Source organism: Nyctereutes procyonoides, unplaced genomic scaffold (assembly GCF_905146905.1).
Source record: "Nyctereutes procyonoides isolate TBG_1078 unplaced genomic scaffold, NYPRO_anot_genome, whole genome shotgun sequence".
Classification (NCBI taxonomy): domain Eukaryota; kingdom Metazoa; phylum Chordata; class Mammalia; order Carnivora; family Canidae; genus Nyctereutes; species Nyctereutes procyonoides.
The window spans coordinates 27929738-27945593 of NW_026575120.1; the positions used below are offsets into that span (position 1 = coordinate 27929738).

The 15856-nt window shown below is 47.7% G+C and overlaps 1 protein-coding gene across 1 annotated transcript in view; it reads left to right on the plus strand.

The window, feature by feature from the left end:
- The window catches only part of NUDCD3 (NudC domain containing 3), a 59027-nt gene that overhangs the window by 2140 nt on the left and 41031 nt on the right, over positions 1-15856 (plus strand). The window contains exon 2 of the mRNA XM_055334689.1: positions 2909-3207. Within this exon, the coding sequence (XP_055190664.1) occupies positions 2909-3207 (299 nt within the window). The remainder of the gene's footprint in view (positions 1-2908; positions 3208-15856) is intronic.

The following is a 15856-nucleotide window of genomic DNA, read 5'->3' on the forward strand; positions in this document are numbered from 1 at the left end:
ATGCAGGCAAAGAGGGTGGATGGGGCTGTTTGGATGCTCCACTATGGACCTTGAAGGTTTCCTGATGTTGTGGGGTTTGGAGTGTTGGTGTGGTGTGAGACTTTCCTGCTGGTTCTGAGGGCTTGGGCAGCCCAGATGCAGAGCTCTAAGGACCCTTCTTCAGTAGGAAAGAGCACTCCAGGCCAAGATGTTTTAGGATCTTTAGTTTAGAAAGACATTTCATTTGTTCCGTTTGATACCCTGTGCTCATCCTGGGTCCAGTTTGAGAAGCCTGCTTGGTGAGGCCTGTTGCCTAAGAGTCAGGAAAGCTGGCTTCATCTGGGCTCACTGAACCTGCTGGGAGAGTCCTGTTCTCTGTGTCAGCAGAGAAGGTTGACGGGAGGTCACAGCCCTGTCTGCCAGCCCCACAGTGCTGCGGTTGTAGAGTGCCAAGCCACGGGAGCCCCGAAGCAGGTGGCAGGTTAGAGGAGCTTGTGGGGGGCGGGGGCAGAGTCAGGGCACCTCGAGGAGCTCAGGCCCTGCCCACATCCAGGGAAGTCCCAGGGAGGAGGGACAGAGAAGGACCGTTCTTTTTTGTGGAGTTAGAGGATGATGAAGGTCTGGGACGTCAAGAGGACGAGTGGCTCTAAGGGCGAAGTCGGTGCTGTCACCACAGGGTGAGCAGTGTTGTTGGGTTCCTGGGAGGAGTAGAAGGGGTCTGGGATTGGTGCCTGGTTGCTGCTCTGGCATTGAGCGCTGCTGGGATGATTTCGTGGTTTCCTCTTTCACTGGCAGGGCTAAGGCCAAGTTCCTTATCTTCTCTGGACTCAGTTTTTTCTCATCCTTGAAACGCCGGTGCTGTCTCCCTCGTGGCATCTTCTTGATGGTTTGAGAGAACATAAAAGCCTTTGGATACTTCGGTAGTTAGCGATCTTCTGTTTTGTCTTTCCTGCTCTGTGCTCGGAACGTAACTGTTTGATAGAAGTGTGTGTTCTAGCCGCAGGCAATGGGGCTCCCTACCCATTACTGAATGTGTCTTTAGAGCACTTTTAGGTTCAAGGCACAACACAGGGCTAGGTACAGAGAGTTCCCCAGCACCTCTGTCTTCCCAGCCCTTGCTACTGTTAGCATCTCCACCGAGGGGGGGGGGGGTATTTGCTAAAGTCCACGAACCTGCATTCCACCCAGAACCTGCATTCCACCCATAACAGCCAGACCATAGGTGGCTTTAGGGTTCATTCTTAGTGATGGTCACTCTATGGGGCTTGGACAAACATGCTGACAGGTACCCACCACATAGAGTTTGTTTCAACTGCTGGAAAAATCTACCATGCTCCACTTATTCCTCCCAACCCCGCCCAGCACTGCTGATCTTTCTGCTGTCTCCATAGGTTTGCCTTTTCCAGAATGTCCTAGAATTGGAATCATACAGGATATGTATAGATTTTCCAATTGGTTTCTTTGATTTAGTAACATGATTTCAGTTTCCTTCAGGTCTTCTCATGGCTTAATAGTTCGGTTTTTTTGTAGCACTGAGTAATAAATGTTCCTTTGTCTGGATGGAGCACAGTGTGTTATCTGTTCTCCTGCTGATGGACACCTTGGTTGCTTCCGAGTTGTGGCATTTAGGAATAACGCTGCTGTAACACCCATGTGCAGGTTTCTATATGGATGTGTTTTCAGCTCCTTTGGGTAAATACCAGGGATTTTAAATACTGCTATTAAATAGCAGTGTTCTAGATCCAATATGACAGGTGTCTGTCCCCCCCCACCCCCAAAGAAGGCCCTCCCAGCCTTTCTGCCTCCAGCTACCGTAGATGGCCCCACCTCTTAGAGTTGTAGCTTTTCCTCATGTAGTCCCCTGGGATTACACCCTTTCTTCCAGGACTACTGCAGAGCCCCTTCCTTCCAAGGAGCCGTCTTAGATATCCAGAACCTGGCATGTGCTTCTGGATGTTCATTGTGAGGTACTCTGGCTGCTCCTGATGGCCCCTCCTGATGGCACTGTTGCTGTGCATGGGTCTGTGCCCTTGAAAGGTGCATACAAAGCGCCATGTTTCCTGTGCATTTTTTGGGTGGAAAGTCCCAGTTCTTGCTTGTATGGGTGTCACTGAGTCCCAAGAAAGGGTAAGGGCTGGTCCTTACACCACCATATTGAATTCTTAGAGGATGGGAGTTGTCATTTGGATTTTTTGTGTTCCTTGCTCATTGTAGGCATATTGTGGTTATTTGTGGAATTGTCGAGTTTTCTTTTTTTTTTTGAGACAGGTGAGCACACAAATGCGCACAAGTAGGGGGAAGGGTCAGATGGAGAGGGAGAAGCAGACTCTTTGTTGGGCAGGAAGGCTGACAACATGGGATTTGATTCCAGGACCCTGAGATCATAGCCTGAGCCAAAGGCAGGTGCTCAACTGACTGAGCCACCCAGGTACCCCAATTGCCAAGTGTTCTCAGAGCCACACCTCTCCTCCACCTGTGCAGTGTGGGAAGCTAGCAGCCTGGTTATCCTGCTTATACTTCGTGGATTCAACCGAATGCCCATTTTCCTTTCTTGAGTCTGAATTGTTGTTGCCCTTACAGCTCTTGGTACCAGAATGATGTGTTCTTTCTGTGGCAAACAAGTCTCACTGGGTGCTGTGAAAAAGACAGAAAAACCACGTAGTGATGTGTTTTTTCAAGCTCAGGGTTGCTCTCTGGGCATGTAGCTGTCATGGTTGACAAGGTTTCGCTTGCTGATCTCAGAACCCCTATTAAAGGTGGTTCATAGCTTCTGATGAGGTTGAAGTGCATTTGCGTTTTTCCACTGGGAATGTTTGTGATCTCCTGTTTTGTCATTCTTTTGTGAGCCAGATTTTACTCCTTTTCTCTGGCATGTGTGGCCCAGAGCTGGGCAGGTGAACTCATTGGTGCATTGCTGTTTGATTTTTAGGTATTCACAGCCTTCGAGCACATGGCCCGTCAGGATGATGAGAAGAGGAGGAAGGAGCTGGAGGAGAAGGCGAGGAAGGAAGCAGAGGAGGCTGTGGCAGCAGCAGCTGAGCAGGAGCCAGTCCCAGCCCCAGGCCAGGAGGTGGAGGTTGGCCCCAGCATGGACTCAGGCGGGCTGCAGGGAGCGCCAGGCCCACGGGGTGCTGTGCCTGAGGTGGCCCCCAGTTCGGGGGAGGCAGAGCCACTGGGAGCGTATGCGGGTGCTGCCGAACTTCCCAAGGAACCCTTGGCTCTTCCCAAGTAAGAATTTCTACTTTACAGTTCCTTTCTTGGCATCTGCTGGCTGGTTGGGTCCATCACTGGTTCTCGCTCGGTACCACGCCGACTCTGTTTCTGCGTTTGTTTTCGAACTGCCTTACAGTGCTTTGGTGACACTGGTTGGGAGGGCAGTTGGCTTCTGTCTTCTTTTTCTCCTTATAAGGCAAGGTAAGAAGCTGCCTGGCATACAGCCCATTCAGAGCCAGAGCCAGAATTAGAGCACTGGGTGCCCAGACTTAGGCTATCCCTGATACCTGTCCGCCTGTGTCGGGGCTTCACCTCAGGGTCTCCACTCTGTCCTTCGTTGTGGGAGCACTACTGGGACATGTACCCACGGTCCTTTCAGCGTGAAGGGTGACCGTGGGCCCAGAGTCCCCTTGGAGACTGCCATTTAGTAAATGGGTTACTTGACAAGCAGTGTTAGCTCTGGCTCAATTTCCTCTTCTGTAGCAGAGATGAGAGTGCCAGCACTTGTCTCAGGCCAGAGGTCACGAGGCTGGTGTGCAGCTGGTCTTAGACCTGCAGGGCTTCTGCCTCCTGGTGCTGCCCCCTGGTTGTACGCTCCTTCCCTGCCCCATTGGAGTGCGAAGAGCTGCTCCCTCCTTGTGTGTGAGCTGTGGCCTTGTCTGAGAGGCAGCGTGATGGTCCCGGCCTGCTCCGTTGTAGCAGAATCCATTGTCTTCCCTCTTGGATAGGCCTGCTTTCGCCTTTGACCCAGCTCTGTGTTAACCCTCTGCTGTTCTTCCCTCCATGCACGCTCTCTGACCTGTTTTAGAGTCACTGAATGTAGTTCCTAGTTAGTAAAGCAAAGCCAACAGCCTGCAGTGGCATAAAATGCAGAGTAGGGGAAAATACATTTGGTGAAGGTAAGGTGGGGCAAGACTGCAGAGTCGTAAAGGCCAAGAGACACAGAGACACAGAGTGGGGCTCAGAGACAGCTGAGCCAGCCCCATTATTGGATGGGCCAGCCCTGTTGATGCAGAGGAGCATGTCTTGAATATGGAACTCTGGTCAAGAAGGGGCAAAATAGGACCTGGGGCCTGGCTTTGGGCAGGGTCTTGGGCAGAGGACAGAGATTGGCAGTTTCTTTCAGCCCAAGGAACTTCTCCAATGTTTCCTATAGCGTAGGACTCCTGGTGAGGAGTTTTCAGCTTTCAGTTGTCTGAAAATGTCTGTAGTTGAACCTTATTTCTGAGATTGCTGTGTTTAGAGTTCCAGACAGATGCTTTTTATTCAAACTTTTAAAGACTCATTCCATTAGTCTCTTGTCTTGTGATGACAAATGAGTGTTCTTCATTCTCCTTTACGGATCCCCTTGGGTGCTTTTAAGATGTTTATCATTAGTTTCAGCGATTTGGTTATGACCTGCTGTGAGGTGGTGTGCTTATTTCTGGGCTTGGTTCTGCCTGGGTTGTGTTTATCCCCCTTTAAGACTCTCTTCATGTTTCCTTTGGAGAGGTTTTTATTGCCCTGTCTTTGTGTTTATTGTCTTTTTTTCTTTAGTGCCTAATCCTGTTTTATTTATTTATTTTTATTTTTTTAATTTATGATAGTCACAGAGAGAGAGAGAGAGAGTCAGAGACACAGGCAGAGGGAGAAGCAGGCTCCATGCACTGGGAGCCCGACGTGGGATTCGATCCCGGGTCTCCAGGATCGCGCCCTGGACCAAAGGCAGGCGCGAAACCGCTGCACCACCCAGGGATCCCCCTAATCCTGTTTTAAATTTGTCAATGTGTTTCTTACTTCCTATGATGTATTTTTCGGTTCTGCATTTCCTATTAATTTTTTTCCATGGCTTTGATTTCTACCTTCGTTGTTTCCCTCAGAGTTGTTTAATATTTTTGTAATAGTTGTTTAAAGTCTTCATTGGCTTGATTTTGGGTCATGTTTTCCTGCTTGTTTACATATCTGGTAAATTTTTTAAGAATTTTATTTATCTGAGAGAGAGCATGTGCACGCAGAAGTGCATGTGTATGAGCGGTGGGGGAGAGGGAGAGAGAGAATCTCAAGCAGACTCTGTGTTGAGCGTGGAGCCTGATGTGGGGCTCGATCTCAGGACCTCTGAGATCATGACCTGAGCTGAAACCAAGAATTGGATGCTTAACCGACTGAGCCTCTGAGGCACCCCCTACCTGGTAATTTTTTGTTAGAAGTATGCCATTGTGGATGTTATGTAGCTGCATCTCTGGGTTTTGTTTTCTTCCTTTGAAGAATGTTGAGTTCTCGAAGGGAGTTACTAATTTGCAGATCAATACGATCTTTCAGAAGCTTGTTTTTAAGCATTGTTGGGGTGTGTCTGAAGTACCTGATTCCAGGGCTAGTTCTCCTTGTTCTAAAACATGGCCTTGTTGGGCTCTCCAGAATGTTCCCACTGTTCATTCAGGTCTTTTTGTTATTGCTGGTTGAAATGTGAACTGTTCCACCCCTCTGTTGGCTTTGGGGTCATGTGGGCTAGTTTCAGGAGTGTCTGCCCTCCCCTTTTGGGTCACACTCACGTGGGGACAGTGGCCTGCACTGTGGGTTTCACAGCGGCCAGCTCTGAACCAGCTCAGAACCACAGCTGGCTGCCACAGCTACATGAGCCCGTTCTTGATATAACTGTCTGTGACTGCTGAGTGAACCCTGACATAGGCAGATACTCCCGTCATGTAATGTTCGTGAGAAGAGCGGTTTTCAAAGTGAAAATGAGTTTGCAAACGTTTGAGTTTGTGGACGCACAGTAGCAAAGGCCAGCAGGAAATCAGTGATGAGTAGTGGCTGTCAGGAGAGGGGTGGATTTGGATCTCATTGTCCTCTTCCCCACATCCCCCACCCTGCTCTGTTTCCTATTTCTGTTATGGTAAGCATACATTTTGTTTTGCTACTCTTTTTTTTTTTTTTTTTCATTTTAAAAATAGTTCCTAAAAACTTTATTAAAAGAGGGGTTTTCTTTTTGGTTCCCGGGTTGGGGTTAGAATGGCTGCCCGATTGTCTTCTAGAGAGCCTATTTTTCTATTCTTTTTTTTTTTTTTTTAAAGGTTTTATTTATTTATTCATGAGAGACCGAGAGAGGCAGAGACACAGGCAGAGGGAGAAGCAGGCTCCATGCAGGGATCCCGATGTGGGACTCAATCCCAGGACTCCAGGATCACACCCCAGGCTGCAGGCGGCGCTAAACCGCTGAGCCACCCAGGGATCCTATTTTTCTATTCTTGAACCAACAAGTTGTGTTCTGGGCTAGAGTCAGAGCGAGTTGTGTGAGTTTTGTGCTGGTTTGGTTCAGAGTGAGGACGGGGGCGTGTTCCAGGAAACCTGGTGCCACAGGACCGACCCTTCTAAGCCCAGGCATCTTCTTGGCTTCTTGTGAACAAAACAGGAAGCTGTGGCTCCCGTCTCTCCCATTGCAGCTGGTGGGTAGTGCTGTGGTATATGTGGAAGCCATCCTTGCCCTTGTTCTACCTGTAGTGGGACCCTCGTTTCTCCAAGTCAGTGCCCCAGATCGTGTGTCCTATAAACTGTAGCTCTCTGGGGTTCCGCTGATTGAATGATTAAGGTGGTGGCTCTTTACAGGAGCACATAGACGCACTGCCCGTTCTGGGGCCCCCATCCAGAGAGCCATCTAGGCCTGAGCTGGTTGGTTTCCACAACTCCTATTTGCCTCCCATCTGCCGGTGGTCCTGCCCCGTCGTGGCAGTGGTGACTTCCTGCTTGGTGACCAGTAAGAGTCACAGGCAGCACACATGTAGGTATCTGTGTCTTCTGTGTGTGAGTCTGTCGTGTTCGATGCAGTGATGTGTTGTGCCGAGAAGCGGGCCTCACAGTGCAGCTTGTGCATTAGCAGGGCAGGACTGCACCAGGAGCGGTCTCAGGTGCCACTGTGCTCCAGACAGAGGTGGCTCTGTTGGCCTGGGGCCTGCTTCCCCCTTTGGAGTCACCCCATCCAGGCCTTGCCAGCCACAGGTCTGTTTTCTGCACCAAAGTTGTTTCCGGGTACATTTTTTGTGTGTGTAATTATGTACTGATTATAGGAAAGCCACAGGTGGAGTATTTTTTTTGGTCATTTTTGGGGCTATTTGAGGGAAACTTGAATTGGATCTGTTTTCCCACTGCTGTGAATTTCATCCTCTCCCTGCCCTGCTGTCATTGTCAGGACCTTCCCAGTGAAGATTGGGAATGCCCCGCCCCACTGCTTAAGGTGCTCAGCTTTATTCCTCGGAGAAGAGATCGAATTTGAACACAAAGAAGGTTCTATGTGCCCACAAGATAGGATTTGAGAATGTGCCTATGTCTACACTGAGCACTACATTTGACCAGCAGTCGTCCACTGCACACACCCCATCAGAGGAGCTGCCTGGAGTCCCAGCGTTTAGACAGTGCAGTGTGGGGCCTCGGGCTCAGGTTCAGAGGACCCCTTGGGGCAGTGGGAAGCTTTTGGAAGTGCCGCGCAGCATAACTAATACTGTGGAAGGAGAGGGGGACAGAAACAGACAGCATCTGCGGCCCTGTCAGGCTCCTCTCAGAGAGCTCCATCGGGCTCCTCTCTTGTGCTCCATGTCTGGGGTCTTGCTTGGTGCCCAGGGTCTGGTCTGTTCTGGGGCTGTGTCCGGCATCATTCCTGCAGCTCACCTCTAGGCCGGCAGGTGTCGCTGTAGGTAATGCAGTGATCGTTGCACCTGCTGGTGCTGGTGCTGGCATGCCTGTCGGAATCCACAGTCTGTTGTGGCTTGTCTGGGTTTTGCCTTTGTAAGTCACAAACAGCATTCTTTGAAGGAGAAGAAAGAGAAAGGAAAAAGAGCAGAGAGTAAATTATGACCTGGAAGTGGTGCCTCTGCCCTGGGAGCTGTGCCTGGATGAGGTACAGGTGTTGCCCATGTTGAGCAGTGGGGTGTGCGTTGGGTACCCCCAGGCTGTCCTTCCCTGCACAGGAAGTGGGTGGCATAGTGGAGTGAGAAGGACAGTCAGGGAACCACAGGCATGCTGACCTGCCTCCCAGAGGCCCAGGAGAGCACAGGGTGCTGGGCAGCCATGTGGTGCTTTCTCTGGTTTTGGTGGCATAGTCTTTGTTTGCAGCTGCTGGAGGGGTTTGGGTGCATCCTGGACAGGGATGGCTTCGTTTGGAGGAGAGGTTTCGGGCTTCCTGGTCTCACACCCTGGGCAGAGGCTTTGTCTTCTTCTTGGTTCGGTTGCTGCCCCATTCATTAGGGCTCCTGTCTGTGCCCACCCCTCACAGAGCCCTCCCCCCACATGTAGATCACTGTGTGTTCCCAGAGCCCGTGCCTCATCTTGCTGTCCCCTCACACTGGTCATTCCTAGTGTTTCAGTGCTGGGGCTGAGGGCTGCTCTGTCCTGTGTGAGGGGAGCCCCCGATGTGCACTGACTTGGTTTCTCAGCACCTCTCCCTTGGTCCTGTGCCTTAGGTGGCCCTAGGTGGCCCTAGGTGGTTGTTGGGAAAGCAGAAGGGTCTGCTCCCTGCCTTGGTGTCTGCTGCCTAAAAACTGGGTTCTTGGCTTTGTCTCTCAGTGGGTTCTTCGCTTGTTGGTCCTGGCCTTTTCAGGTGCCCATGGCAGGAAGCCCCTTGGTAGAGCCACATTGGGCATACTGGGACGCCACCCCAGATACCCACCTTGTCAGCTGATGGTGAGGTTTGGCTGAGGTCCATGCATCATGGCCGCTGGCGGGATTCCTGGTGCACAGTGAGTGCTCACGTAGGTACTGGTCACAGTATTATTTCTCTTAAACAGAAACAAGCCTTTCTAGTTACACACAAGGTAGATTATTTGCAAAATAAAGATCCGTGTCTAAAAAAAAATAAAAACATCCCACCACTCCCTGTTAATGTTCTGGGAGATATTCTTGTTTATTTTCTGTGCATGTAAACGTGGGCGTGAGTGTACCCCCCCACCCCCGACAAGTTTATGCAATCGTATTACACTCTGGCTTCTGTTTTGCTGAACCTGTGTCTGAGCATTTCCTGCCTCCTTTTTGCTGATTTTGAATTCATGTCCACTGTGGTGGAGTGCTGTGTGCCTTGAGGCTCTTGTGCTCACACAAGGGTGTTGGCTATCATCCTGCACACAGAGAGCAGTGGATAGAAGCCAGGACTGCGGGGATGTCTGCCAGCCTTCCTGGTGGATCTGCCCCTGCCCCTTGGGGCTGCACCTGGGCAGTGGCCTCCGGGCGCATACCCAGTGTCCTCTGGGGCAGTGGCTGCTACCTCTGACCACTTGCTCTGAAACTGCCTCTTCTCCCTGCACCTCGGACATAAGAGCCATCCACGGGATGTGTTGAGATCCCGAGTCAGAAAATCTGATTTTGGTCGTTCATTATGAGTACTTCTTTTCTTTCCAGAAGCTGCATTTTTATTTTGCAATTCATTTATAGCTGACAGGCTTCGTTTTTAGAAGAGTTTGGCCTACACATCTTACAATCGTGACTTCTAGTGAGTGTGTGGAATACAGAAACTATGGGAACGATGACCTGGTGTCCTCGCCTGTAGGGTAGAGGGCCATGCAGCGTGAGCGTGTTCATCAGGGGGAGCTGGTCCCCCTGGACGTGTGTGTTTCAAGGTGGAGTGTGTTGCTTGTTACAGGTGAAGAGATTTGCTTAGAATCATATGGTTAGAAGATAGGGCCAGGGTTAGGGGCTCAGCAAGAGTCTGTGCACTTTGAGGCCTGAACTTGCAAGTATTTGCTGTGTTAAGAAAAAAGCAACTATTAGCAGAACTATCTGACAGATTCTTTTTAGAAGTGAAACACCAGGCTTCTAGTTAAGTGTTTTTCTAGAATGTTGAGGAATGTAACTTTGTATGGAGATGTTGGAGATGACAATGGGACCTGGGTTTGCCTTGTGAGGGGGGGGGTCTGCCCCACAGCCCTGCTGTCCTGCAGTCCTCTCTCATGGTCCTTGAAATCACCAGGGCTTTGAAATGCTGATTCCTGGGCCCACCCCCAGCAAGCTGATTGAACTGTCCCGGGTGGGCCGTTGTAGCCAAGATTTCTCTGTACTGCCTCCCAGTATTCCACCTTGTGGTGTCCCATCATTATTTAGAGTCCCCGTGGGGAGTGTAATTAGGTTGTTCCTGGTCTGCCGCCGTCACAAGTGATGCTGCACTGAGTACGCTGTCTGTGTGTCTTGGAAAATGTGAGTATCGGTGGAACAGATTCCTGGGCAGGAATTGCTGGGTCAGAGGAGACATGGCATGTGTGATTTTGATGACGGTTGCGAGATTGGCCCCAGGGGGATCATACCATTTTATCTCTCTTCTTTCTGCCAGGGTGTGTGACTGCGGTGCCTCCCCCTGACCCGTCCTCCGGTGCCAGCCAGTGGCCCAAGTGCATTTCTTGGCTGCTCTCAACCTTTGCCACATTGGTTTTATTTCAAATGCCGTTCTCTGTGGATGTTGGATTCTGATTGGTTTTGTGGAAGTTTCCGTGTTTTTTTCTTTTTTGTTGTTTATTTTTTTTTTAATTTTTTATTTCTTTATGATAGTCACAGAGAGAGAGAGAGAGAGAGAGAGGCAGAGACACAGGCAGAGGGAGAAGCAGGCTCCATGCACCGGGAACCCGACGTGGGATTCGATCCTGGGTCTCCAGGATTGCGCCCTGGGCTAAAGGCAGGCGCTAAACCGCTGCGCCACCCAGGGATCCCCTTTTTTGTTGTTTATTCACAGATACTAAACTCTCTGTTCTGTTAGTTGGGCAGTACTAAGCTATTTTGTTTACCAGTGCTTTATTATGCGCTTTAACACTTGGTAGGACTGGTGTTTCATCTCGTAGTCCTCTGCCCATCCCCAAAACTTTATTGGAAAAATTTTCCATGTGAAAATTCTCTTGAAATCTTCATTGGAATACATTAAATTCATGTTTTGAAGTAGAGGTAATTGACATCTTTACATTATTGAGTCTTTTTGTTTAAGAGCAGGCTGGGTCTTAATTACTTGGCTTTTTAAATATTCCTCTAGAATTTCAGTGTAGTAACACTTCATTGTAAGAATATGGTGTATACAATATAAACCTAAAAAATGTGCTCCTTGACTGTGTTACTGGTGAGGCTTCTGGTCAGCGGGAGGCTCTTAGTAGTTAAGTTTTTAGGAAGACAGGTCAAGCGTGGATACTCAGCTGCAGAGGGTGTAGGTGGTGCCCTTAATCTTTGCATTGTCCAAGGGTCAACTGTAGTCTTTCTGTTGATGTTTTTGGATTTTCTAGAAATATAGGATATTAAGTATTACAGTATTTTAGTAACAATTATATTTGATAATAAATTCTGTACTGAGCCCTGCAGGTGCCCCATCAGTGTGTTCTTATAGTTAAGAGTCTGTTTCTTAATTTGTCTCTTTTTCTTTTTGCTCGTTTGTTTCTTAAATTCCACATATAAGTGAAATCATAGTATTTGTTTTTTTCTGTCTTAATTTTGCTTAGCATTATACTCTCTAGATAACCATGTTGTTGCTAATAATAAGATTTCATTCTTTTTTAACGGCTGAGTAATAGTCCATTGTGTGTATATACTACATCTTATCCATTTGTCTATTGATGCACACTTGGGCTGTATTCATAATTTGGCTATTGTAAATAATGCAGCAGTGAACATAGGGATGCATGTATCTTTTCTTTTTTTTTAAGATTTTATTTACTTTAGAGAGAGTATGTGCAGGTGGAGGGGCAGAGGGAGAGGGAGAAGCAGGCTCCCTGCTAAGCTAAGCAGGGAGCCTGATGCTGGGCTCCATCCCAGGAGCCCAGGATCTGAAGGCAGACACTTAACTCAGTGTGCCACCCAGGTGCCCCAGGGGTGCATGTATCTTTTCAAATTAGTGTTTTCATATTCTCTGGGTAAATAACCCAGTAATGGAATTACTGGATAATATGGTAGTTCTGTTTTTAACTTTTTGAGAAACCCCTATACTGTCTTCCACAGAGGCTGTGCTGGTTTGCATTCCTGCCAACAGTGCATGGGGATTCCTTTTTCCCTATATTCTCTCTACATTTCTTGTCTTTTTGATTTTAACCATTCTGATTGGTGTGAGCTGGTATTCCATTGTAGTTTTGATTTGTATTTCTCTGATGATTAGTGATGTTGAGCATCTTTTTTATGTGTCTATTGGCCATCTGGATCTCTTTGGAGAAATGTCTGTTCATGTCTTCTGTCCATTTTTAAATTTTTTTTTTTTTAATTTATGATAGTCACACACACACACAGAGAGAGAGAGAGAGAGAGAGAGAGAGAGGCAGAGACACAGGCAGAGGGAGAAGCAGGCTCCATGCACCGGGAGCCCGACGTGGGATTCGATCCTGGAGACCCCGGGCCAAAGGTAGGCGCCAAACCGCTGTGCCACCCAGGGATCCCTTCTGTCCATTTTTAAATAGGATTATTTGGTCATTGAGTATTGACTTGTAGAAGTTTTTCATAGATTTTGGACACTAACCCTTTATCAGATGTCATTTGTAAATATCTTCTTTCCATAGGTTACCTTTTAGTTTTGTTGATTATTTCCTTCACTGTGCAGAAGCCTTTTATTTTTGATGAATCCTCAATAGTTTAGTTTGCTTTTATTTCCCTTGCCTCCGGAGACATATCTGGAAAAACATTTCTACAGCCGGTGTCAGAATTTATTGCCTGTGTTTGTCTTCTAGGATTTTAATGGTTTCAGGTCTCACATTTATGGCTTTCATCAGTTTTGAGTTTATTTTTGGGTATGGTGTTAGAAAATGGTCCAGTTTCACTCTTCTGCATGTGGCTGTCCAGTTTTCCCAGCATCATTTGTTGAAGAGACTTTTCCATTGGATATTCTTGCCTGCTTTGTTGAAGATTAGTTGACTGTATAGTTGTGGGTCCATTTCTGGGGTCTCTTTTCTGTTCCATTGATCTTTGTGTCTATTTTTGTGCCAGTACCATACTGTTTTGATGACCACAGGTTTGTAGTATAACTTGAAGTTTGGAATCACGATGCCCCCAACTGTACTTTTTTTTTTTTTTTTCAAGATTGCTTTTGCTATTTGGGGTCTTCTGTGGTTCCATACAAATTTTGGGATTGTTTGTTCTAGTTCTGTGAAAAATGATGTTGGTATTTTGATAGGAATTGCATTAAATCTGTAGATTGTGTGGAATTATGTAGACATTTTAACAATATTTGTTCTTCTGACCCATGAGCATGGAACGTCTTCCATTTTTTGGTGCTCTCGTCAGTTTCTTTCATGAATTTTTATAGTTTTGAGAGTGCAGGTCTTTTCACTTCCTTGATTAAGCTTATTCCTAGGTATTTTATTATTTTTGGTGCAGTTGGAAATGGGATTGTTTTCTTAATTTTTTTTCTACTGCTTCATTATTAGCGTATAGAAATGTAACAGATTTTTGTACATTGATTATGTATCCTGCAACTAAACTGAATTTGTCAGTTCTAGTAGCTTTTTGGTGGAGTCTTCAGGGTTTTCTATATCTAGTGTCATGTCGTTTGCAAATGATGAAAGTTTTACTTCTTCCTTACCAATTTGATGCCTTTTAGTAAATTTTTTTTTTATTATTTATTTATGATAGTCATACAGAGAGAGAGAGAGAGGCAGAGACACAGGCAGAGGGAGAAGCAGGCTCCATGCACCGGGAGCCCGACGTGGGATTCGATCCCGGGTCTCCAGGATCGCGCCCTGGGCCAAAGGCAGGCGCCAAACCGCTGCGCCACCCAGGGATCCCTTGATGCCTTTTATTTCTTTTTCTTGTCTGATTTCTGTGGCAAGGACTTTAGTACTATGTTGAATAAAGGTGATGAGAGTGGACTTCTCTGTCTTGTTCCTGATCTCAGTTTTTCCCCATTGAGTATGATATCCATTGTGAGTTTTTCATAGATGGCCTTATTATGTTGAGGTGTTCCCTCTAAACGTACTTTGTTGAAGGTGTTCATTGTGAATGCATGTTGTACTTTCTCAAGTGCTTTTTTTTTTGTATCCATTGAAATAACCATATGGTGGTTTTTATCCTTTTTCTTATTTATGTGATGTATCATGTTGAATGCGTTGCAAATATTGAACCTCTCTTGCATCCTGGGAATAAATCCCACTTGATCATGGTGAATGATGCTTTTAATGTATTTCTGGATTCAGTTTGCTAGTATTTTCTTGAGAAATTTTGCATCCATGTTCATCAACGGCTTGTAGTTTTCTTTATAGTGGAGTCTTTGCCTGGATTTATCAGGGCAATGCTGTTGGCCCTGTTTATCTTGTTCACCCTACATCCCAGCACCTGGAACATGCCTGGCACATAGTTGGCATTCAATACCAGGGGAGTGCATGAATAATTCAAGTTTAAAGTCGGGTTAAAAAAATGATAAATCTTGGGGCACCTGGGTGGTTCAGTGGTTGAGCATTTGCCTTTGGCTCAGGGCGTGATTCCAGGGTCCTGGGATCAAGTCCCGCATCAGGCTCCCTGCAGGGAACCTGCTTCTCCAACTCTGCCTGTGTCTCTGTTTTTCTGTCTCTCGTGAATAAATAAAATATATATATATAAAAAAAAGCTAAACCTTTGAACTTCAGCACATCAAGTGAAGGCTGTGACCTAGTTAACATTCTGTATCCCTTGAGTTTTCAGAGTACTGCTTTTCAACTTGTGTATGTCTGCTTGTCCCTGTAGCCTTTTAGGGCAACTCAGTGTTCTTCAGACTCCCTAGCTGGGTCCTGAAGCAGCTGTGACATTTCCCTAAGAGGTCAGGTGCTCAGCTTCCCCGGCAGACTGTGCTCCAGGGACCTGGTCCACGCAGATCTTGGGCTTGCGAGCCAGACCGAGGGGCTGGGAGTAATCTGGACAGCAAGCCTCACACCTGCAAGTGGAATCCTCTGGGACATCCCAGGTGTGTGACAGGCAGAGTTTGGGTGCCTGGGTGATGGAAGGCTGGGGCCTCAAGCAGGGCCTGGATAGCCTCATCTCCAAGCTTGCTTTGAGGACTCTGGGGTCATATGACTGTGTGCATGGGCCTGTCTGGTTGGCTGCGATTCGAGGAGCTAGGTGTGGAGGCCTGGATTCGATGAGCAAGGCCAGCATGTGCTGTCTTGTCCCTTTCAACTTCTGTTTTGCGCTCTCTTAAAAACTTGGCATTTATACATAATTCAGGTCTGCAAAGAAAAATGTTGCAAACATCATACAAAGACTTTCTGCATTCCCAGATGTCAGTGTTCTCTATAACTGGAGGCTGCGAAGAGCTCATCTGAAGACCCTGTTCCCACGTTGCCCATCCTTCCAGGAGCGATCCTGATTTCAGCCCGAGGGCTACTGGTGGTCATCGCTGCATTCAGGGCATGGCTCCTCTGTCGTGTGTCTCAGGTCTTCAACACTGTGAAGGGTGCGGACTTGTCTCCCTTTAGGATGTCCCCCGGTGTAGTTTTCCTTTTGCTTCCCTGTCACCAGTGAGGTGGTGGCTATTGCCATCATGCTGCTCTGCTGCCGCATTCTCATGTCCACTTTGTCACTTGTAGGTGTCTTGTGGGGATGTGTGTTGAGACGAAGTGTGAGCCTTGTGTCTCTGTGTACTTCTGCCCACGATCCCCAGCAAGCACCTGATGGTTCTTGCCTGCTGCTGTGGTGGCCGATGTGGCTGCCAGGTTGCGATTCTGCTCCTATCCTTGCTTCCATGGGTTGGGTTAGAGAGTCTTCTCTCTCTCCCCACTTGCTC